Consider the following 25,461-nt stretch of genomic DNA (forward strand, 5'->3'; position numbering starts at 1 on the left):
AAATATCTTTATAGTTGATTGGGATCAAGAGGAACTTTTGATCCATGAAATTTAGCTCTGGCTGGCAATAAGCTTAGTGGCATCAAATTAATTTTAATATATGTCTTATTACAATACATTCAAAATTGAAACAAGTTAAGGAAATACAAAAGTTTGAATGAGCTTTCTGCATAGCTCCAGAAAAAAAATAGAATTTGGCTTTATTCCAAATTTAGAATACAATTTTTAGATGGAGAATTTTTAAAATGTTTTAAATATTAGATAGCAATTGAATTCTGCAAAACTAAATGAAGTAAATGAATGCGAACATCAGAACTGTACAACATGTAACCGGTCATCCATTCGATGCTCCTCATATTCACTTCCGTAAGCTATTTTCCTTAACTTATGCGATTCCCAGTAAAAATTTACAGACGCGGCAGCTTCTGATTTTGGATTACCAGAATCTGGGGGCAACTCTAAATTTTGTTAGGGATTACGGCAATGCTCATTCAGGCTTAAAAGAATTCAAAGCCAAGTGCATCATCTCCAAGAGCTAACTGTGTCACAGACTTAAGTAAATCAAGCCCATTACCGTTGAAGAAATTGAAAGCCCCAAGTAACCTTGAGTTTCCAGTAGATCTTCTGGTCTCTTCGTTCATACAAGCCTTTACGCTGGTCCTTGCTACGCATCTGAAATACGCTACAGCCTGGCCCAGTTCGCGGGCCAATGGATGGGTGAGGCGTTCTATGGGCATACATTGGGTGAGTTCTTTGCAGAACTGTAGGCCTGTGGCAAGGTCTTGTCTTAGTTCTCGAGGCACTTGGATGCGCCTGACTTCATTCTCGAAGAATTGGTAGTTCGGAAGGTTGTTGTGATCGATCTGAAAAATATCAGTAATGTAAAAGGGCAACCCAACCACATAATGTTATTAATTGTTTATATCAATTGAGTAAAATCAAAGAATATTATTTTCATATCAGTTGAGAAAATTTTATATCAATTGAGTAAAATCAAAGTTAGAGCTGACATAATTCGTTGTAAGTGTAAAGAAGAGATAATGGAGGCTGGCGTCATCGCAAGGATTCTCAATCAAATTTGATGATAATATTCAGAAAGGTAATATTAAAGGCACTTTCTAAGTACGTTCTTGAGCTGAAGTGTATGGAGAAAAACTATCGTCATGTGACGGATTTCAAATGGAAAATTAATTCAAATGTCAAATGGACTTGATTTTTTATTCTTTTTGGTTTTTCGTTGGTGGAATCCAAGACACACATTAAAAGAATTTCATTACATTTTAGCTGGATAATGAATGTGAAACTATTATGTCAGTTCATGGATAACTCCCTACTGGGCCCTGTATGAATGCGGCTCAATACAGATTATTCCAAGTCACAAATATTTGAACAAAGCAATAATCTCGACTCATTGGGCAATTTTTCCTCGCATCATCTAGAGTTGACTATTGTTATGATTAGCTTATCTCCTTTGAAACATCTTAGAATTTTTCTTGCTTCTTGCATTAAACTCACCGTGCTGGCTTCCTTCTGCCATGTTACTCAAGTGATTTAGTGCCTCTATTCCTGTCCTCAGATTATTATTAGACTCACCATGTTGGCCTCCTATATTCGGGTCATCTAATTATTATTAGACTCACCATGTTGGCCTTCTATATTCGGGTCCTCTGATTATCATTAGACTCACCATGTTGGCCTCCTATATTCGGGTCCTCTGATTATTATTAGACTCACCATGTTGACCTCCTATATTCGGGTCCTCTGATTATCATTAGACTCACCATGTTGGCCTCCTATATTCGGGTCCTCTGATTATCATTAGACTCACCATGTTGGCCTCCTATATTCGGGTCCTCTGATTATCATTAGACTCACCATGTTGGCCTCCTATATTCGGGTCCTCTGATTATTATAAGACTCACCATGTTGGCCTCCTTCAGCACGCACGTCATGTTACTCAGGTAGTTGAGTGCCTCTATTCGAGTCCTCTGATTATTCAAGAACGTCTGACGCTTGGTCCGCTCGTGAACTTCGTTGTTCGTAGTGTCCGTCTGGTGGTACAGATAAAGTTCTAAATACTTTTTGTCGTAAAAATATAAAGCATTTTACCATATCAATAATATTGGTCGCTCATAAGAAAGGGTTCACTCGAAAACCCAAATAAGTTTGTTGTAGGTACTTTCGACCCATGATGAAAATGCAATAAAAACGAAATCCTCCTAAAATACTCGGCTATAAAATATTCACTTTTGTCTGCTAATGAAACCTAAGATTAAAAACTAGCAAATAGACGCTGTCAATTTTTTTGTTTAAGTAAAAATGTTCAATTTTCTCTACTCATGGAACCTAAGATGAAAAATTATAAAATACCCTCCACACATACGCTGTTGATTTCGTTGTTTCTGTCTTCCTTGACGATAGCTGCTCTCTCTGGCAAGTCTGAGGACGTGGATTTACCGAAGACGAAACCGAAGGGGTTGTTGTTGCGGTCACGATCGTTGTTTCTGTTGAAGTTGTCGGGTCGTCTGGTCGTATCGATGGAGGTACCGAGACCCAAAACACCTCCGGTTCCAACATCGTTGCCGAACCGGTTGCCTATAAGGTTAGGATTCTGGAAGGCGTTGATGGTGGTAGGCTGACGTGCCCCTTGAAATAAAAGCTGATATGTACGCAACATTCCCATGCCCCTTGAAATAAATAAAAGCGAACATGTACGCAACATTCCCATGCCCCTTGAAACAGAAACGATATGTACGCAACATTCCCATGCCCCTTTAAATAAATAAAAGCGAACATTTACGCAAGATTTCCATGCTCCTTGAAATAAAAGCTGATATGTACGCAACATTCCCATGCCCCTTTAAATAAATAAACGCGAACATATACGCAACATTTCCATGCCCCTTGAAACAGAAACGATATGTACGCAACATTCCCATGCCCCTTGAAATAAATAAAAGCGAACATTTGCGCAACATTTCCATGCCCCTTGAAACAGAAGCGGATATGTACGCAACATTTCCATGCTCCTTGAAATAAAAGCTGACATGTACGCAACATTTTCATGCCCCTTGAAATAAAAGCTGTCATGTACGCAACATTTTTATGCCCCTTGAAACAAAAGCTGACATTAACGCAACATTTCTATGCCCTTGAAATAAAAGCGAACATGTACGCAACATTTCCATATTTTAGAGGTATTCGTTAGCCTTCAGGTGAAACAGTTATGATCAATGATCTCTAATTTTGATTAACTTTTGATGCATTCTGTATATTATTTCGTTGTATATTTCTTTCGAATAGTAATTTCATGTCCTAGATTCTGTTGATCATCCTACAACAAATATGCGTAATCCTAAAAAACAAGCTTAGGCTCACATAATTAAGAGATAAAATTTGGAATTATGCAGGAACTCAATAAATTTAAAAATAGATATATGAGAAAATCTCTTTATACTCAAATGACTAATCTAGCTGCAAAAATATACAAAATAAGAGAATACAAAAAGCTTGGTTGAAAAAAAATATAAAAAGAATAAAAAAGCTCTGTAAGAATATAAAAAGCTATGTAGAAAAATAAACTGCAAAAGACTCACCTAAATCGTTGAGTCCTGGCCTTAGGGTTGAGCTGACTCCTCCAAATCTGTCAAAAGTATCCAGATTGTTTGGAAACGTGTTTCCCAAGCCCCCAAGTCCTCCACCAAGTCCGCTACCAAGTCCGCTACCAAGTCCGCCACCAAGTCCGCCGCCAAGTCCGCTACCAAGTCCTCCACCAAGTCCGCTACCAAGACCACCAAGTCCTGTACCTAGACCGCCAAGTCCACCACCAAGTCCACCACCAAGTCCGCTACCAAGTCCTGTACCTAGACCTCCAAGTCCTCCAATGCCACTACCAAGACCACCCAATCCCCCTAGACCACCTAAGCCCCCTAGACCACCTAAAGCACTACCCCCCAGACCGGAGCCCACGTTCACTGGGACGTAGACCACGCCGCGATCTTGCGCGGACAAGTCGAGCTGCAAGAAAATTCACGATATAAATGTGTTAATTTCATTTAAATACAATACCTAATGCATACAGTATACACTTATAGTAGATAGCGCAATTCTTAAGCAAAATAAACTCGATGATTCTTACGATTGGCAGTTGAAATTGTACATAGATAATTAAACGAAACAGCTCATCGTTTATGCTATGTAACAAATTCATGTATTTAACGAGAGAAAACAAGGGGAATGAGTTTAAAATACTTCAATCAAGTAGATGCTAATAATTATTGCATTGAGGGCGGTAGTCACCACAACGACTTGAAATTTAGGCCTTGATGTACTAAAAACACTAGTAACTACAGCACTAATGGCGGTCGTCACCAGCGCTGCTCACCACTAAGGCCGTCACCACCCTAACAAAATTCGGGGACAGCCTAGGGTTCGGCCGAATAGTTATTCTGGGTCTGGGCGCAGAGTTATTCTGGGTCTGCTTGGCCAACCGATCGTAATCAGTTTCTGGTCAGTATCTCCTTTCCGACTTTATAGTCGCCTCAGAGAATGACAAGAGTAAGCCAAACCGAGTCATACCGAGCTAGCAAGCTGCCCAGAGGCGGTTCCTAATTCAAGGTCGCCAGCAACTCAAAATTTTGATAGGGCAGCTCAGCGCTGCTCACCACTAAGGCTGTCACCAGCGCTGCTCACCACTAAGGCCATCACCAACACTGCTCATCACTAAGTCATCACTAGCATTGCTCACCACTAAGGTCATCACTAGCATTGCTCACCACTAAGGCCTCGAGTGCTCGGTCCCGTGTCAGCTGTGGAGGGAACTGCTCGCAGCGGCGCACGGCGTTGATGATGTGTGCCGTGTATTGGTCCATGATGCCCTGACCTAGGCAGTTCGCCATCACCTGTACAGTGCGAGGAATTAGTATAGTAACTTCATTACTAGTAATGAATAGTAATGAAGTAATTAGTAATTAGTATAGTACCTTCATGCAGTATATGCTCCCTCTGGACAAATGTTGAAACAAACTTAATTAAAAGTTAATTACTTAAAACAACGTCATTACTTAAAACACAAACTTAATTACTTAAAACAGTTTAATTCGTTCAGCAACTTAATTCGTTAAAACTACTCAATTCGTTAAAACAACTTAATTCGTTAAAAAACCTAATTCGTCAAAACAACTTAATTCGCTATAACAACGTATTTCGTTTAAACAACTTAATTCGTTGAAACAACTTAATTCGTTAAAACAACTTAATTCGCTAAAACAACTTAATTCGTAAAAACAACTTAATGCGTTAAAACAACTTGATTCGTTAAAACAACCTGATTAATTCAAACAACTTAATTCGTTAAAACAACTTAATTCGTTGAAACAACTTAATTCGTTTAAAACAAATTAATTCGTTAAAACATCTTAATTTGTTACCACAACTTAATTCATTAAAACAACTTAATTCGTTAAAACAGCTTAAATCGTTGAAACTACTTAATTCGTTAAAATACGTTAATTCGTTATAGCAACTTAATTCGTTAAAAAAACCTAATTCGTTAAAACAAGTTAATTCGTTAAAACAGCTTAATTCGTTAAACCAACTTAATTCGTTAAAACAACTTAATTCGTTAAAATAACTTAATTCGTTGAAACAACTTAATTTGTTTAAACAACTTAATTCGTTTAAAACAACTTAATTCGTTAAAACGTTTTAATTCGTTAAAACAACTTAATTCGTTTGAACAACTTAATTTGTTTGTAACAACTTAATTTTTTAAAACAACTTAATTCATTTGAAACAACTTAATTCGGCGAAACAACTTAATTCGTTAAAACAACTTCATTCGTTAAAACAACATAATTCCTTAAAACTTCTCAATTCGTTAAAACAACTTAATTCGTTTAAAACGACTTAATTCGTTACATCAACTTAATTCGTTAAAACAACGTTTAATCAACGTTAATTCAATGTCACATGTCAACCATTATCTACATATTCACTCTATATATTCAGCACGACAAACTGCCGTTTTCAACCCTAAAGTAAAATATATACATTTAGGTAGCGAAATTAACTCGCATATACTTCACTGATATTATTATCAATATTCAAATTTCAATACAAGTTAGCTTATACTATGATTATCATATATACTCATATTTACCTGAGTCTGCAAAAAGATTCGTTCGCTGTCTGCATTTTGTGGCGTAGCTGTTCTGAGCGTTAGCGCTAACGCTGTCATCAACAAACACCACCGCATCCTGGAAAACTGGACATTTGTTTCCTATTAATTTGGATTTCAGAATAAAGCTAAATATGGCTGATAAAAATCATGAATCGCATCCTGGAAAACTGGACATTTGTTTCCCATTAATTTGGATTTTTAGCATAAAGCTAAATATGGCTGATGAAAATCATGAATCGCATCCTGGAAAACTGGACATTTGTTTCCTATTAATTTGGATTCCAGTAGTATAAAGCTAAATATGACTGATGAAAATCATGAATAAGTGAAGGAAATGATGATGTTATTGATGTTACTACCAAAATACTATTGATAAATTTCTTAGTTATCAGTTTAAATGAGGAAAACGTAATATATGTGGAGGTCAATTGGTATTGACGTTTGACTGTCTGTAAGTTAAAATCACACAGACAATTCAGACGTAAACATTGAGTCAAAATTCCCAAATTCTAAAAAAAAATTCACAATTTTCAGTCTCATCATTCGCCAGTAATCAATGAACTAGAATGCTCCACTCCAACTGTATGTAATTCTTCCAATTCAAAAATACGAAGAAAAATAAAATACAACCCCTTATATCCTGGTTAATTATTGACACTTGACACCTTATTTCCTGGTATATATTGACACCTTTCATCCTCGTTAATTACTGTAAACTCCGCTTACAAGTGAACTCCGCGTTATTAACATTAATTTGGAAATAACACGTTAACGCTTCACCTTTACCTCAACGTGAGCGTCTCCTGATAACATCGCAATGTTCGACATTAACTCCTGACCTTCTCAGTCGGCACCGTCGACAGCTCTGCAGCTTATCGAAGTCGTGAGAATTGTCACTCAAGTTCATGCAGAATCTCACCTAAAAGTTCATTGCCATAAGTTACTTTCAAACCTCGGCAATTTTCTAATTTCGAAATGAGTGAATTTTCTAATTTATGCAGCTTATCGAAACCATGAGAACGGCCACTAAAGCGTAGAATCGAACTCAAAGTTTTATTGCCTTAAGTTACTTTCAAACTTCGGGAATTTTCCAATTTCTGCATTTTCTAATTTCTGAATAAATTAAATTTCTATATTCTGCACTCATCAAAGCCGTGAAAATTGCCATTCAGCTCCATACAGAATCTCACCCAAATGTTCATTGCCATAATTAACGTTCAAACCTCGGGAATTTTCCAAATTCTGCATTTTCTAATTTCTGCAGTTTCTAATTTCTGAATGAGTGAATTTTCTAATTTATGCAGCTTATCGAAACTATGATAACGGCCACTAAAGCGTAGAAACTATATAATCCAAAAGTTTATTGCCATAGGTTACTTTCAAACTTCGAAAAATTTACAATTTTAAGTTCATCGCTACTCTGAAAGCTTCGGGAATTACTTCATTGCATGAACTCAATGAACTGATTTATATCATAGTTGAATGATGAAACAAGATTTTTTATTATTCTTAATTGTTATTCTTAAACATGCTTAATTGTTGGACGAGAAGAAGTATAATTAATTCCTACATTTATTATTAAATTTAATTCTGCGTTTATCCCTCATTTTATGTTGGTTCATTTTAAATTGATTAACCTCGCAAGCATACCGGTTTGTGCAAACTTAAAAAATCGATAAAAACTTAATTTCAACTAATACTATCAATGAATATATCGTTTTTAGATTGAGAGCCTGATCAGTGAAATAATGTCTTAACACATATATAATATTTTGATTTATTGAATCAATTGACATAATATGGTTTATGTGTATTAAATAATTCTACATAATATAATTTTGGTGCTCGCAAACACGCCGGTCGCGGTCAGTAAAGAGCATTACTTGATTTATGTAAATTAAACTTTAAGAAAAATTATGCCGTCTGACAAATTATTCTCATCAAGGTTCGCTACCACAACATTTAAGTGCATAGAAAAATGTAACCATTTTCTATTTAAAATATATTATATGTTTTTGATAATAGCCGGTCTTTCTACCGTCGCCTCTCTTCCGATGAATGGCAATGTGTAGGTGCGATCGCGTGCATTTATATATGCGCTTCATGTTTTTACTTACAATGAAAATACTATTATCCATAATAATATTTATGTTAATCCACGCATATTATCCACAGTCTGAAACTTAAAAATACACTAACAGAGGCGAAGAAATTCGTCACGCATAAAATGGGATTCAATAGTTCAATAAATTCAGACTGCACGAGGTAAAAATTTGACTAAGAAATATATGTTGCTGTGAAAGATTTACGCCAGTGTTGAAAAGTACTCTGACACTGAAAGTATGTCCAGGGACCGTACTATCAAAACTGGTTATTCGTAACTCTGACAGCCAATCACTGACGGCTTTTTAAGCAGAACCCACCAATCGCAGATGAGAAATCAGCCGTTAATTGTAAATCATACACCACGTTCATTCAGGCCGCTACGTGCTCTTAATTACATATAGCCTGCTACGTATATCAAAGCCTCTATAGGATCTATGGCTGTACATATATGTCGCTTTACAAAAAAGACGTTTTTTATATTTATGAAACTCATTTGTCCAGTTGGACGGATACATGGCCTTATTCCAAGTATGAAGACAGCGCTTTGACCAGGTACGAGTATGATGACCGCGCTATGAAACGGCATAAATGTTGCCTGACAAATTTTTCCAATAAATACATTTTATCAATTTGGAATAGATGCAATGTGATGTTTTGCACTTGCTAGAAGATTACTTTTTTTTTTTTTGTGTGGCCTTAAATCAGCAGCATACGCGCGTCCATGGGTCGCTGTCTTATCACCCATGCATTCTCGAGGTTACCCGAGCAATGAGGTCGTCAAGGGTGTAGGGAAGAATGGTTGAGGTTGTAAGGGTCATTATACAGAAGAAGCTAACGATTACATTTCAGTTTGTTGATCACTTGAGACAACATTCTGCACTTTGACAACTTTCCCCTATAACTTTAGAACGGTTAAAGTTAATTGAAATGCTGACAATTCGAAAACCGGTGACCGAGCGAATCATTCGTCTATTATGATCTATTTAATGCCAATGCTTCCTAATCTTCGTCGTAGTCTTGTGGTGAAATTAGAAACTTTATCTCTATTGTTTCAATTAAATGTGTAATTATTTTTACAATGTTCAGATGCAGGGTTTATCTCTTGCTGGTCAATTCTCAATTTTTTAAAATAATTGGAAGAAAATTTAAATTAATGGTCATATATTTGAAATTAACTGATCCAATGTTGTATGTTTTAATTTGTTGCCCTCTTTGTATAAATTTTTAGAATAGAAAGAATGCAAGATATTATAGTTCAGGGTTATGTTTCCATAAGCTTACAGAGCACTTCGGGCGCTTTCAGAGACAAGAAATCATTCGGAATTTTTCAGAAATTCGATATCGTTACTTTGGTTTTGTTAATAAAATAAATATTGAATTTATTTTAATTTTATAAGCTTGGAAGCGATCGATTCTTTGACATTTACTTAGATTTTCTAAGCTTTGAATCGATCAATTATTGTGAAGCAAACACACTGACAAGACTTAATTGACCGACACCCACAACAGCTAGCGGAACTGAGTTGCGTAAACGGTCGGTATCACAGCACACATATGATATGTATAACTCTTAGCTTTATTCGAAAAGTATGTAACTATGCACACGACAAACAAATTTCCTTGGGAATTTGTTATAATATTTATTTCCTGGATAGACATTTGGGAAGAGTTTTAAAAAATAAATTTAGTTCTTTTCATCGATTAGAGGCATATATTAATTATCAGTTATTCCAATTGTGGGCAACTATTATTAAAAAATATGGAAATCATAATGTGACAGCAAGAGACTAATTTCGCCTTCATAATTGCCGATTTTACATAAACGATTTTTCCCTCTATATGTTAAATTTCTTCGCTAATAAATTCTGTAGATTGGCGTAGTGTTTCGATAAATGGCAGGACCATTTGTCGTGTCCAGGTTAGATTTCATTGAAAGTAAACGCTTTAGTCTAACACATAATTTGAAAATATTAATACAAAATAATCACATTTCTGACTGTAATCAACAAAGTTATAATAATGAGCGGATATCTTAGAGAAGATATTTTGATTTTCCAAGTACAAACCGATAAAATGCTCTTAAAATCGATGGAAAGAATACGACTGAGCTTATATAAGCCTAGATTGCGTGAAGCCGACTATGCGTCCTCTCACCCAGAAACGAAAAGGAAATTTAAGCGTGTCATTTAAATTTAACGAATATTTTTAGTTCCTCTGCGCGGAATATTGAATAGTTATTTTTGAATAGTTCCTCTGTGAGAATAGGACAAATCTGAAACTGTCGCTGCAGCCTTAATGCAGAGTAGAATAGGATAATTGTATGAGTAGAATAGGATAATTCAGAGTAGAATTATCTGAATGCAGAATAGAATAGGGTAATGCAGAGTAGAATAGGATAATGCAGAGTAGAATAGGATAATGCAGAATAGAATAGGGTAATGCAGAGTGAAATAGGATAATGCAGAGTAGAATAGGATAATGAAGAATAGAATAGGATAATGCCGAGTAGAATAGGATAATGCAAAGTAGAATAGGATAATGCGGAGTAGAATAGGATAATGCAGAGTAGAATAGGATAATGCAGAGTAGAATAGGATAATGCAGAGTAGAATAGGATAGTGCAGAGTAGAATAGGATAAGAATAGGATAATGCGGAGTAGAATAGGACAATGCAGAGTAGAATAGGACAATGCAGAGTAGAATAGGACAATGCAGAGTCGAATAGGATAATGCAGAGTAGAATATGATAATGCACAGTAGAATAGGATAATGCAGAGTAGAATTGGATAATTGCTAGGAGTGGAATAGAATAATTCAGAATAAAACAGGATAATTCCCATTTTTCAGGACTCATATCCAGCAAAGCTACGAAGCGGAAGCTAAGGAGGCCGCGTACGGGACATTTCCGCGGGATGGAAACATGCGTAACCGTTCCGCAGTGACGCCACTTGATGGAAATAATGACTTCTACACAGACCCTGACTTTGTACCGGCGTTGGGAAGGCAAATTTACCGACGTAGAGTAATTTGCTTTTATCCTATACGGGATAAAATAAGATTAGAAGTTCCTCGGAATAAAAAATGCAAAAAACATTAACAGTTAGTACGCTGTTAACGTCAATAGCTATTTTTTATGAATAAAAAATGCAAAAATTTAACAGTAAAGTATGCCGTTAACGTTAAATAGCCATTTTTATGAGCTTGAGAAATTCTTGAATGATTGAGTCTATTGAGGTCAATACCTAATAGAAGATGAAAGTTGCGAGAAATATATTTCATGGAAAATTGAATTAAACTTTTTTCGTGGTCTATCACAAGATACGTGGAAATTGTTTTTGATAGCAAAGGTTACACTTATAATAAAATATATAGTGATTTATAGATAATGTTGAAATTCACATCAGGTACAAAATTCACTGGTAATACCGAAGCGATTAAATTCGTTCAGAAGAGCTGATAAATATTATCTAATAAAATTCACCAAATGATTGCGATGTTTGCAATGTATACAATTTGTTACTTGTGTTCTATAGGTAATTTTGGATTGAACGATTTCAAATTTTCTGTGAGCTTTGCTGCGAGAGCCTGCGTAGTGAAACTTATTTGAATTTCCTATATTAACAAATAAATATTTATTCGTCAAGGCGTGAATTCTTGTCTTCATACATATGACAAATAAAATTTAATAGAGACTTATTAATAAATTCATGTTTTGTTGTATCTAGTATAACTATAACTAGTGATATAATAAACGATTATTAACAAACTATTGTTGCTGTGTAAAACTTGTGACTTAAGAAAAAAAAAACATTTATTATTCGATCATGTTACTGTAAAAAAATTTTCAATTTTAATATGCATCTGTTTATTCACGTGCATATGTTTTTTATAAATTTACATTTACAATCAGTTTATTCACATTTATGCTATAGATGAAAGTTTCAAGGTAAATTATCCGATCGTTTCCCTCAGTAAACCTATTCAGTGATCAATCAATCTGTCTGCACAGCCTTCAGCCAGTGCTGGGTTTCTCCTCAGCTGGGAACGAAAACTGCCAGGACAGACTATATTTTATTCATTAAATTGAGCATGAACCTGCATTACAATGTATTAATAAAAGGGCGATTCTCGCTCTAGCGTCGTCGTAAAAATATAATGTGGTTACTCCTATAAATTGAAAAATTCCATCAGACGAATTTTTGTTGCCGATGAAAAATACATTGTGGACATACGATTGAATGGTACGCGGATGTACTGTTGCACATTAAAATTTTTATTAGACACAGCAATTTGGGCTTAACTGAACGAAAACTTTTCGAAACTGTATTCAATTAAGTTGAGGGGGAATTGTAGGCTAAATGTATTCAACTATAGACGGAGTACAACATAGGTAAAAATTTTGTACATTGTCTTTAAAGAAGATGTAATTAGATGCAGGATATATAATTTGCTAACTGCCTAAGAGCAGTTAGCACATGTGCTGAAATACGTCATTGTGTGCCGTCACGCAACTGACGAAAAAACATACGTTTTATAATCTCTGCGGGAAATCATGCAAATTTTTCAGAAAAAAATGTAATCCGCATGGAAAATGCAAGCCGAGACTACCGCATGTAGTTGCTTGAGATAAGCATTTAATGCACATTGCATGTGGTCAGATCCACATGTCACAGTCTTGCGTCTAAATTGCTCCGAGTTTTAGGACACCGGACGTGTTGCTTGCGTGACAAAGTACAGTGATCAGAGCTCGGTGTGTGTACCGCTTCAGCTGTTGTACAATTCAGGGTCATAATTAAGTTAGACTTGCAGTTTCTATGATCGGTAGAGTACATTTAATGGAGAAATGTCAAATAATATTTGTTATTTCACCATAGCTCCGCTTTTGTCGATCATAAAAAGTTGCGTGGCAAACGAGCTTTTATTGTTTGGTAGTTCTTTGTAATTATTATCCGCTGTTTTAGTTTCCTCTCAGTAAAACCAGAAAAATCAAATTAATTATTAAGTAAAATCTAGAGGAAGGTATAACAAGATAAAAAAGTTTTCGAGGCGTCCCCAAAGAATTAGTTTAATTTGAACGTTTAAATCGAGCACAGGATGTCGCTGAATTCACAGGAAGCGGTCATTCCTTGCGTTTCTTTTCAGCGGTAAAAACTCCTGAGAAAAATAGAACCGCTAACGAGCAACTCCCTTCCTTCGTTCCTTCTTTAAAATAAAACTTCTTTAAATTTTTCTAATAGGACGATTTTTGATTAATCCCCTCGGCTATTATGCTTTATATCATTAATTAGATTTCAATGAATTTGAGTTACGTAATGGACACCCGAAAATATTATGTTCAACTTTGAGCACAGATAGAAACGAGATCAAATTAAGTTATTTTGAGAACTATAAAAAAACTTCTATTTTAATTTATAAAATTCAATATACTCGTCTAAATGTTTTGAACAAATTAAGAATTCTCTCCTATTTAAATTATGTGTCCGTAATTCGTAGTTATTTGTTAATATTAACATTTTTACATAAATTGTGGCAATCATTATCCCAACGTAAATTGTCTTAGGAAATCGGAGAAATTGTTGACAATCAATCAGCAATTAGTGAGTTTAAATTCCAACATACGCGCTGCCACATACACTAACATACGCGCTGCCACATACACTAACATACGCGCTGCCACATACACTAACATACACTAACATACGCTGCCACATACACTAACATACGCGCTGCCACATACACTAACATACGCGCACCATATACAATAACATACGCGCTGCCACATACACTAACATACACGCTGCCACATACACTAACATACGCGCTGCCACATACACTAACATACGCGCACCATATACAATAACATACGCGCTGCCACATACGCTAACATACGCGCACCACATACACTAACATACGCGCTGCCACATACGCTAACATACGCTGCCAAATACACTAACATACGCGCTGCCACATACACTAACATACGCGTATTGCAGTCATTGTGCTTAACGTAAATTGTATAAAGTGGCTAAAATGTATGCCTTTTTTTGCACTTAATACTTTCTATCGAAAATAATGTGCAACAAATCTGTATAACTTTCGACTGAAGTTTTCCCGAAATATCGGGCGCAGTAATACAGGATAAAAAATTGTTTCCATCGTTAAAAAATTGGGGAAATTATGTAAATTGACTGTACATGCAATTTTATTCATATTTTCTTTCAGCAAAGAAAAAATTTTCCTTCAAATTTTATGTTCATACTCAATTTACAGTCTCGTTTTTTTTGTGAGTTATGAGATTGTATATTGTAGCAGAAACTAATTTTTTTAATATAAAAAATTATTTAAAAATTAAATGGAGATGTAAAATTCAAATTTAAATTAAAATTTCGAAAAAAGGTAAAATTTTTTTTTAAGTTTTCCAACCGGTTGCATCTCCTTCCGAGCCTTCGGTCCATCGAACAGCGGATGTCGCATGAGCAAAAAGTCACATTGCCCGCAGACATTGATCCACTCAACTACTTCTTTACATTAATAATTTTTTTAGTTTATAATCAGTGTGTAGATTTGATTTCAGACAGTCTATTGATTTGCAGGTGATGACATGTTGTACATGAGTTATTGTAAATATTTTTATTTTTTAAGTCAATTCAAAATAAATGCTTTCCTCGGATTCTGTTCCATCAGAAAATTGTTCAAGTGAATCGGCATCTCATAAATAATTAAACGGATCAAATATTATCAAATATTCTTTCTTCTTATCAACGTATACTTTGTTTTTCATGGCAATGAAAATATCAAAACTATATAATTGATCAACGAGCGAACTTTTTTTATTCAAACAACACGATGTCCTGAATCTAGAGTTTGGAAACGTTATGTGGTCACCGAGATTTGAAAAGGACAGAAATTTAATAGAGAATGTTCAAAGACGTGCAACAAGGATAATTCCAGGCTTGAAGGGCAAGTCCTATGAAGAAAGATTGAAGATTATGAAGCTTCCAAGCCTCAGTTATCGACGTCTGGGTGGGGACCTAATTGAAGTATACAAGTATACTCATGGCTTATACAAGGTCAATATAATTCTTATATTCCCATTTTAAGTCAACTACTAAGAAACTAATTCTCTCAAATGTTATCAGTCAGATATGGCCTTTTCTTACCGACATCGAATACAAAATTAATAAAGCAGTGCAATGATTTATTGCATCAAATGCAGCACAATGATTTATTGCATCTAATGCAGCACAATGATTTATTGCATCTGATTGTTCAAAACATCAAAATATTTTTAATATCATAAAGTAGAAACTGCCCGCATTTTACCAGCAATCAGAGACCCTTGAAATGTTGTCAATTAAGAACTAAGTAATCAAGCTGAATGACAACGAGAGATGAATTACATGTTACGGCGAGTCGTATTAATATCACTTTAATTTTCATGAGTGACTTCAACGCGTCATTAAACATGAGTAACGATCCTGAAACTCCGTGGAAAAGATTTGTTATTTTCCTATTCATTTGAGTCGAAAAAATTCATTCTTTAAGTTAAAAGACAAACAAATAAATAATTCTCGGGACAAAAAACATTATACATAGTTCATACCGGTTTAACTGTTGCATCAAAGTGTATTTAACTGCATCAAAGTGTAAGCTAATAATTTGATAGTTAAGTTATTTTGTTCATTGAACTCGCAAAAATGAAAAATAATAGAGAAAAATAATGATTAGCTAATGAACATTTTCGAAACTATTCCGTAGTTATTGTGAAATTTGTATCAAAATTATATATATTTTTTCAATTTCCATTTAAATATTTTTTCAGTTGATATATTGCCTGACAATTTTTGAAGGTTATTTTATTTCAATTTTGCGTTAATTTCCTGACGGTATTATGAAATATTTCACACTACAACTCGTGTCTCAAGTCAACTGAGCGAGCCACCCACCTGACACGCGTCCTCGTCGACGACTGGCACGATAATGTGCACGGCTGGAGGTTGCGCTCGTTTATATAGTCGCTGGCGACGCGTAAAAAAATTCACCGATGACTTGAAATATTTCAAACCAAACTGGAGATGGAACTTAATTAACTGTTATAATGCGCTTAATGTTATCTTAGCCGGATAAATTTTCCGTAATTTTTGTTCGACAGTTAATTTTATAAAACCGCGACACTTGATAAAACCGTAAAAAATATAACTCAGTACTCACTTCAGTGAGTGACAGAGAGCGCATTTTCTCGTCGACGAATACGTGAAGTCACGGACGGACGGGCAAACGGACGGACAGACGGACGGACCGACGGACATGGAGAGCACAATAGTGCATTTTTTTCATAAATGAGAAAAGCGCTAAAAATGAAAAAGGAAAATTTTGTGCTACAATTTTTACTATATGTTGATTAACTATAAATACCGGCGAATAATTTGCGATAGATAGAAATACTATAATACGATGTACTTGATATTCATGGCTCAATGAATCATTTTACTGCATCCGGGACCCAGTCTAGAATCTGTCCCCGAGAGGCGCCACCGGCAATTAGGTCTGGAATTAATACGGATGTATCCTTATATTATGGAATTAATACGGATGCATCCTTAAATTATGGAACGATCATGTCGCTCCCATCGCACTTCTGGCTGCTCTGCAATCCACCAATTACCCCAACCTGGATTGTCCTGGAACGAATGATTGCTAGCACAGGAGTCATCATCCTGGAGCAAATGATTGCCAGTCCTGAGCAATTTTTTGACAATCAATCAGCCATTAGCGAGGGAAAAAATTCCGAAGACACGTAAATACGTTTAAGTGGTCATATTTCTTGCATTGTGCTCGACCTAATTTGCATAAAAATCCTTAAAACAGGTATCATTGTTATATACATTTTTTCATTAATAGAAAAATTGCACGCTAATTTATACGCTAAGTGTTTTTTTACATGAAAGAGAGAAATGAATATGCGTTCTCGATAAAAAAAACTATAATGATAACGTAACGTCAAGTTATTCTAAACGCATTTCAAAACGTATTAAATCTCAAATCTCTGATACAGTTAGGTATATATTCTCATTGAATGCTACTACACAGTCAATTAAAATTAAGCAATGGAATATCCCAATGTTTCGCTCCTCATATAAAAAACAATTCATAAGTGTGACGAACAAAACAAATTGTTATTGCATTATGTTAATGAGCATCTATATAACTGGTTGCAGGAATACAAAGGGGATCGTGAGTGCAAGTTCAAGTTTCCCACAGTTAGCCCTGACCTCGCTCTACAGCGCCATCCTTGTACGTAGAAACCCCAAGTCTTCAGTCGCTGGCTTCCGTCCCCTTCTTCACTCAAAAAAATCTATGGGACAAATTGTCGAAAAAGTGATGCACTTTATTCTAGTACCATTGATACGCTCTTTTTTCCAAGGAAATTGGGTCAAAATCAACAACACTAGGGCAAAAAATGCATCTAGATTTGGACAATCCCATTTATTTTTCTGTGTGTTCTCTGGGTCGTTTCCTTGCACATATACTAAATAATAGACTAGAGAGAATAATTCTTACTTATAATGTAGTTACTGGAATTATGAGCACCTGTCGATTTTGTTGAATTAAGGATAAAATAATCATATAATGATTATTGTTGAATAATTATAATTAAAAATTAGTCATTTTATACATCATTACCTGAATATTCTAATACCATATTTTCCATAATTGATATAATATCTTAGATAAATTTATGAAACAATAGAGTACGTTTATATTTGAATTAATTATTGTTTTTTTAATTTTCATATCACTTATTGCATGAAAATTTCTATGTAAATATCATTCTGAAACAATCTTTACTTCAAGAATATCTAAAACCACCTGACATAACCTTCGTGCCAATTATAAAAAGACAACAGCTAGAATTAATAACAAGTGGTAAACAGGAACAGGACGCTTCTTTAATCATGTTTATCCTTCAAAACTTTAATTTATGAACATAATAATTTGTATTGTTTCTATCGGGCGCAATTAAACTTTGGACTCAAGGATATGTAATTTGGAATGGATGACCTCATGACAGTTGGTATATACCTGCGCTGTTACGCTGTAAAAGCTTATGGATGCTAACGGTTTTACGTTAATTGAAGCTGTCCAATTTTTTAGCCATTTTCTCATTTATAGAAAAAATGCACTATTGTGCTCGCCATGTCCGTCTGTCTGTCCGTCTGTCTGTCCGTCTGTCTGTCTGTCCGTCCGTGACTTCACGTTTTCGGCGACAAGAAAATGCGCTCTCTGTCACCCACTGCAGTGAGTATTGAGTTATATTTTTTCTGCATTTGACTGATATTGGCATCAAATTTTACGTTAATTACGTAAATTGCTAACGTATGTGTTAAATCAAAATTTTTGTTTTGGATTTGTCTGATATCGGCATCGAATTTTACGTTAATTACGTAAATTGCCAACGTTTACGTTATATCAAAATTTTTGTTTTGAATTTGACTGATATCGGCATCGAATTTTACGTTAATTACGTAAATTGCTAACGTATGGCTTAAATCAAAATTTTTGTTTTGAATTTGACTGATACCGGCATCGAATGCCGAGGCACTTTAGAGCAAGTAGTTCATTTCCGTGGGATTTAGATCGTAATTTGAAATTGCAATTACGTAATTTCACGGAAAATGGATTACTTGAGGATTAAGATATTAATATTTAAAAAGAATAGCTTCACTGTACGGAGACAAGATTTCTTGAGTGTCAAGATATTAATATTTAAAAATATAACTCAGTACTCACTGCAGTGAGTGACAGAGAGCGCATTTTCTCGTCGACGAAAACGTGAAGTCACGGACGGACAGACAGACAGACAGACAGACAGACGGACGGACGGACGGACGGGCGGACATGGCGAGCACAATAGTGCATTTTTTCCATAAATGAGGAAATGCGCTAAAAAGAATAGCTTCACTGTATGGAGAAAGGATTTCTTAAAGATTAAGATATTAAGATATAAAGATTAAGATATTAAGATATATTATATTATATAGACAAAATTTCTTGAGTATCAAGATAATAATTAATAAAAAGAATAGCTACAATGTATGGAGACAGGATTTCTTGAGCAATAAGATATTATTATTGAAACAGGAATTGTTGCACTGCATGGAGGCAGGAATTCTTGAGGATTTAGATTGTAATATTTAAATATGACTTGCTAAAATGCACGTAGATTGGAGTTATTGAAGATTGTGATCGTAATAATCAATAGAGGCTTGAAGCAATGAACAAAGACTCGATTTATTTATGATGAAAATCGTAAAATTGAAAAGAGACTTCAAATAAGTACCTGGACATTTTATATGCAGTCGTATAGCTTGCAGTTATATTCGACGCTGTGTGATGGTCTATAAGCTCCATATCATTATAATGAATAAAATCAACAACGAGTTGTAATAGCCAATTACATGATTCAGTTACGTCGTTGTCATTATTTTTATAGATGTCATAATCCAATGGTTTGTGTTATGTCGTTTTAATGTCTTTTATTTGTTTAAATTACATTTTTATAGGTATTGATGACAATCCTAGAATACATTAATTTCAATCTAACAGCAGGATATTATTAGCAGTCGTAAACAAAAAAAAAATATTTAAACATGACAGATAACATGCACACACAAAAAACACTAAAATCTTCAATATCAGGAAATGTTGGGGGTACAGTAATTTTTTTACGATAACCTTCTTACAACGAACCATAAAGGGTATAGAACGTTCAGATGTCCAATAATACGCATAAATCATTTAACATAAAAAACAACGCATAATAATAAATACATTTAACGGTCATCGAAAATCAAATCAAAATATGTATCCAGCAGATCTTAAATAAAGTTAACCTATACTTTTTATATGAACGGGAATCAACCCCCGGGACCCTACAGCCGGCCCATTAATTTAGAGCGAATCCTGGGCAAATTACAGCGCTATTTTGAGCTGCGCTATGGTATCATGACAGCGTCATCTTCCTCATTCCTAATGTTCACATCTATAATGACTGAGCAGTCATTCCCTCGCGGGGAATATCGCGGCAGTCGAGACCGTCTACAGTTTAAATTGTTAGTACAGGATTTCAGAATTCGTTCTTATATACGAGTTTGGTTGAAGACCATGCACAGAATTTGTTTATTTTTTAAGTTTCTTATTGGTCTGGTTTATTGAAGAAGCCATCAAACAGATTATAAATGGAACTCATTCTCTGGCCTTCGAGCAAACTTAAGTGAACTTCTTAGACTTGAATCAAATTCCAATAAACACTTCAATCAACGTAATATGCGTAGTGTTTCTAATTACACATTGAATGACGGCTTTATTCCGATCGTTAATGATCGTGTTTAATTGTTATATTATGTCGAATCATCAAGTAGGGCAGCTTGCATTCATAAATGTGCACTAACTTGAACTTTAAAGAACCATAACCCTATGCTCTATGCAGTAGTTTAGCTGAGATACGTTTAGCTTCTCGTCTATGCTCGAGAGGCACGAGGTATGGATTAACCACCGTTATATGAGGCGCATGGTTCTGAGCTGAAGTCCTCGACGATAACATAACATAGTAATGTCGGCGCTAAAGAGTAGGGCCTGATTTGGTCTTTCACCGAATTTTGGACTTTTCGTGCCTTGTTCATAGAAGATCTAAATCTTGTCATTTGACTGGATATTTTTAAAACTGACGATAGCTTGAATATATGACCTGCAGATCAGCGCTAGCTCGACTGCCTTCATCACAAACAAAAGTTTCTTTTTGCGAAGGGAGCGTCGCACAATTACGATGATGCGTATTCTAGGATCGGTCGGTCTATGCTATCAGCGTAGTGAGCCTGATCGTGCGCGGTGTTTAGATATTTAATTTACGGTAAGTGAAGACGCTTGCTCTTGTAGCCTCTGCCGTGATAATGGTTCCCCCTGTATAGGTTGCTGATTATAATAACACCAAGCTGCTGGGCGTCCGTGACGGATTCCAGAGTAAATTAAAGGGTTAACCAATTAATTTAAGCTCGAACTTGGTTTGGGTTTCATCACTTAAATAGTTGATTTAGATTGAGTAGAGAGTAGGCATTGAAACGGAACCTTTAGGAGTTTAGGGCACACCTACGACGACTGATTCGATGTTTGAATTCGCACTTCCCACAACGACATGCTGAATGCGGTCTGAGTGATACTTGGTTATCGATCTCTTGGTTTTGCACCTAATCCCGTATTCTAGCTTGATGAGTACGCGCTGATGATAAACCTTATCAGAAGCTCAAGCAAAATGTAGCTGGTGCATGTTGGTCTAGCCACTTCGGTCAATCTTCGCGTTAAGATCTTTCACCGTCAGGATCAGCTTGGTTTTACAAGAAATCCTCTTTCACATGCTGCGTTAGTTCGTGTCGGATATCAATTAATTGAGAGTCATCATAAGCGAGTGGAAAATACTTCTTGCAGTTACAGGATTTATTTCAGTAAAAATGGCAACTTATAGTATTTTTTCTTTGCTCCAAATATGTCGCTTTAAATTTTTGTTGCTAAATCGTATAAGCTTACAGCCCAGTGGTTACAGTTCAGCAGAGTACCAGGATTGGAGCAGAGAGGTGCGGTTTCGATCCCAGCTCTGTGCGCCAGTTTCTGGTCTTAAGCGGCGAGGAGGGGGAGGTTAAAGCACAGCAGAATTGTAGCAGCGTGTTCGAGAATCGAGCTCGCAACACGCAGTGAATGTTCTGCGATGTTAAGAATCGGCGACATCGCTATTATTATTAACCGCTATTATAAGCTTTCCGGTAATTTCCCACTGGCTTAGCTTGGTTAGTTAGCGAAGTCAAATTGCCAATTTTTATAATCAAATGCACGTGTAATAGAATACGTGAAAAGTCATGAGTGCAGAATCGATTGGATATTATATAAATGGCCATCACTTAAGAAATAAATATTTTAAATGGAATCGGAAACTGACACTTTCTGAATAATCTAATTATTAATCTGATAAAAATCAGTGATAAATTTTTATGAGTAAAATTCATATCCCACAGAATAACTTTTTAATTTTAATTCTCTTTATTCTATGTTTAAAGTTCCTTCATATGTTAACATGTCCGAAGGTGCTTTTTAGAAAACTCTGACTAAATTGTCAAGATTGTGCACCCAGAATGGCTGACGCCGATTTGCCGAATGCCAGTGCACTGAACTTTGGTGTTTCGATAGTTAAAGAGGTATTTTTATCATAGAATTTCTTCCTTTTTGGATGCATATTCTCTAAAGCTTGCAATTACACTGATTATATAATGCTGTTCATTATGGATAAAAAAATTATCCCTGCTTCCTTGTGCAAGATTTATGAATATGAAAAATAAGTCGGTATTTGTAATTTAGAGAGTTAATCTAATAAGCGAGTTGTTCGGTGAATCTTACAGCATTAACGAGAGAAACCTCATTACCAGCAGGACGTTTTAAAATGTGTTCCTTGAGTGAGAACAAGAAGAAAAATGCTCTAGTCTACAGAAGATTCATGAAGCATGTAGGTACCCAAATAACAAAAGAAGAAGTAGGCTACCTTAAATTAAAAGTTGAACAATGATTAATTGTTAGTTTGTTACTAAATATCGTTTTTAAAATTGAATCAATCTTTTTGTGAAACAGTCACAGAAATTGTAACAAGTACGTATTTTTATTTAAGTTATGAAAGTAAAATAAAACATACAAACAAAGTAAAAAACATAACTAACTTTAGCAACTAGCAAGCGCAAACGGTGTTGTGATTCTGACTTGTGAAACTATACAATACAAAGAATTCTTAGCGCGCAGTGCCTATTGGCATTTGGCAATCAAACAATTTTTTCAAACCTGTGGCTGTGCCATTTTTATTGGAATTGGGGTGCATGGTGATTGGTGACCTCCAATCACGACCTTTAAATTGGTCACACAGTCACACTTGCTGCATAGAAGCTCTTTTACTAGCATCAAAAAATTAAAAGTTCACACTCACAGGTTAACAAAAAGTTCAATTAAACATTTTCACAGCAATCAAAAGAAAAAAAGCTCAACAATTTTCTTATGCAACATCCTGAAAAAAGTTAGCACTCTAATGATCTAATCTAGATTATCTAGTATAAAATTTAACTTTATATTTATAAATCTAAGTGATAATGCTGGTATGAGTGGTATCTAATCTTTGATACTTTACCAGTCTACTTTCTATTCTAGTTTTTGAAATAACAAATAAATAGTCTAAAAAGGCTCTGCTTTGTAAATAATGTTTTGTCTTGAATAATCTTTTCTATTTCATGTTGAAATTTTGACCATTTCAGAAGCATTCCAGTAGCAGTAGTTGAGAAAAGAATATTACTCTACTTTAAAAAAGCCTTTCTTGTGATATTGAGAACTAAAAAGTTACCATGATTTTATTTTTTTTCTCTTTATTACTGAAATCTTTTGGCCACCTCTGGCGCCTCATAGCTACCTGTCTTTTTGTCTATACTGACTAATGATCTTTTGATCAGATCTGAGAAAGGTGGGAGGCTTGTCTACACTGTACACAAATTCTGGCATAACACTATCCAGTCCATTCTTAAGGCTCTGATTGAGAACCGTGAGGTTTCGAACAGGCTCGCCTCTTCCCTATGAGTTTCTTCACAAATTAGGCTGGACTTTACTCCACTCATAAATGAGATGGCAATATGGATTTTTCCATGTTTACCCAGCTATTTATATATAAATGGTGACCAGGAACAAAAAAATGAGTTGTGGGGGTTTTTGTTCAAAAAACGAAAAGTGGTCTAAGTTACCCCGCCGGTCTAAGTTACCCCATTTTATGGTACCAGACATGGGTAAGACAGGACCACTAAATGATCCTGTTTTACTCCACAAGTGGTCCTATCTTACCCCACAAATGGTCCTGTCTTACTCCACAAATGGTCCTCTATTACCCTACAGTTTATCAAAAATAGTTTTTAAACGATTATATTATTGTGCATTCAGTACATGGAGAAATTTGGTCAAAATTTTTATCTTTGGCTCAAACTTGATTATAACTTGTTAGCTCTTTTAACTAGAGAAATTTAGTGCACTATTTTAAATTGCATCAAAGGGATGGAGAAAATAGGGATGTCACTTCCCATTATTGACCTGCAGAACTATGTGCAAGATTGGCTGGGGGAAAATCATTGTGTGAAACATGAAAAATAATTATGATCACAACTCTGTGAGAGGGCATGAGCTATGTTTGAAGAAGTGCACCACAAATGCAGTTAACAAGAAAACACATGATGTCTGAAACTTAAGTTATTATCCATTGGTTTTATTACCAATTTGAAAAATTTTTCAGACAATGACACTAGGTAATGGAATATACAGGACGCATTTAGCAGTGCTCTACAATGAACCAAAGCCAACCCACCTTTATTAGGCTTAACAAAGTTTTCTCGTGACAAAAACTCCAATTTGACTGATATTATAGTTGACTTCCCGCAACACAAAACAGTAACAAGTGGTTGTTTAATCAAATAATGTGTTTCTAGATGGATAATATTGAATATCAGATTTGTACTTTTATTAAAAACCTTGTAACATAAGAATTACCAGTTGATCCTTTCTTACCCCAGCCTGGTCCCATCTTACCCCAATGGGGTAAGATGGGACCAGCTCACTTTTTTTAATCTGTACAGAAAACTATGTTAGATACAAAATGTCAGAGTTGTAGCTTAGAAGCCCATTGCATAGATACACCTTGTGATAGGTTTAGGATTTTTTAATTATTCATGGTATAGATGCTACGGGCTTGTTAGTGATTTCGGTCCTGTCTTACCTCATCTAGGCTGATTCTGACTACCAGCCTTAAATGTGTTGGGAGTTTCCACACACGCAAAAGTGGTGGGAGTTTCTGCCACCTGTGCTGGCAGTTTGTTCCATCTCTCCACCACACGCTGGGTGAAAAACTTTTGACAAAGAGTTGTATTGCAACATTGCTTTCCCAGTTTGAGTATACTGTTATCCGACTTATTAATATTGTGTGTGTATTTGTACCACTCAATCGTATCACCTCTCACTCTTCTGTACATCATACTTGGTTTTTACATCTGCTCAAGTCTCTTCATACTAGGGATCATTCAAACCTGGTATTAATTTGGTTGCTCTACATAAAACTC

At 35.3% G+C, this 25,461-nt stretch overlaps 1 protein-coding gene across 1 annotated transcript; it reads right to left on the bottom strand.

Annotated features, from left to right (window-relative positions):
- Positions 1-219: 219 nt before the first annotated feature.
- Positions 220-16,256, bottom strand: LOC108674961 (harpin HrpN-like). The gene is made up of 7 exons (XM_018162946.1): positions 16,234-16,256; positions 6,161-6,265; positions 4,776-4,901; positions 3,597-4,017; positions 2,384-2,646; positions 1,923-2,051; positions 220-863 (listed from the first exon to the last, which is right to left on the bottom strand). The coding sequence occupies exons 2-7, from the start codon at positions 6,254-6,256 to the stop codon at positions 498-500; spliced, it is 1,401 nt and encodes a 466-aa protein (XP_018018435.1). The 5' UTR covers positions 6,257-6,265; positions 16,234-16,256; the 3' UTR covers positions 220-497.
- Between the last annotated feature and the right edge of the window lie 9,205 nt (positions 16,257-25,461).

This window comes from Hyalella azteca, unplaced genomic scaffold, assembly GCF_000764305.2.
Source record: "Hyalella azteca isolate HAZT.00-mixed unplaced genomic scaffold, Hazt_2.0.2 contig3814, whole genome shotgun sequence".
NCBI classification, from domain to species: domain Eukaryota; kingdom Metazoa; phylum Arthropoda; class Malacostraca; order Amphipoda; family Hyalellidae; genus Hyalella; species Hyalella azteca.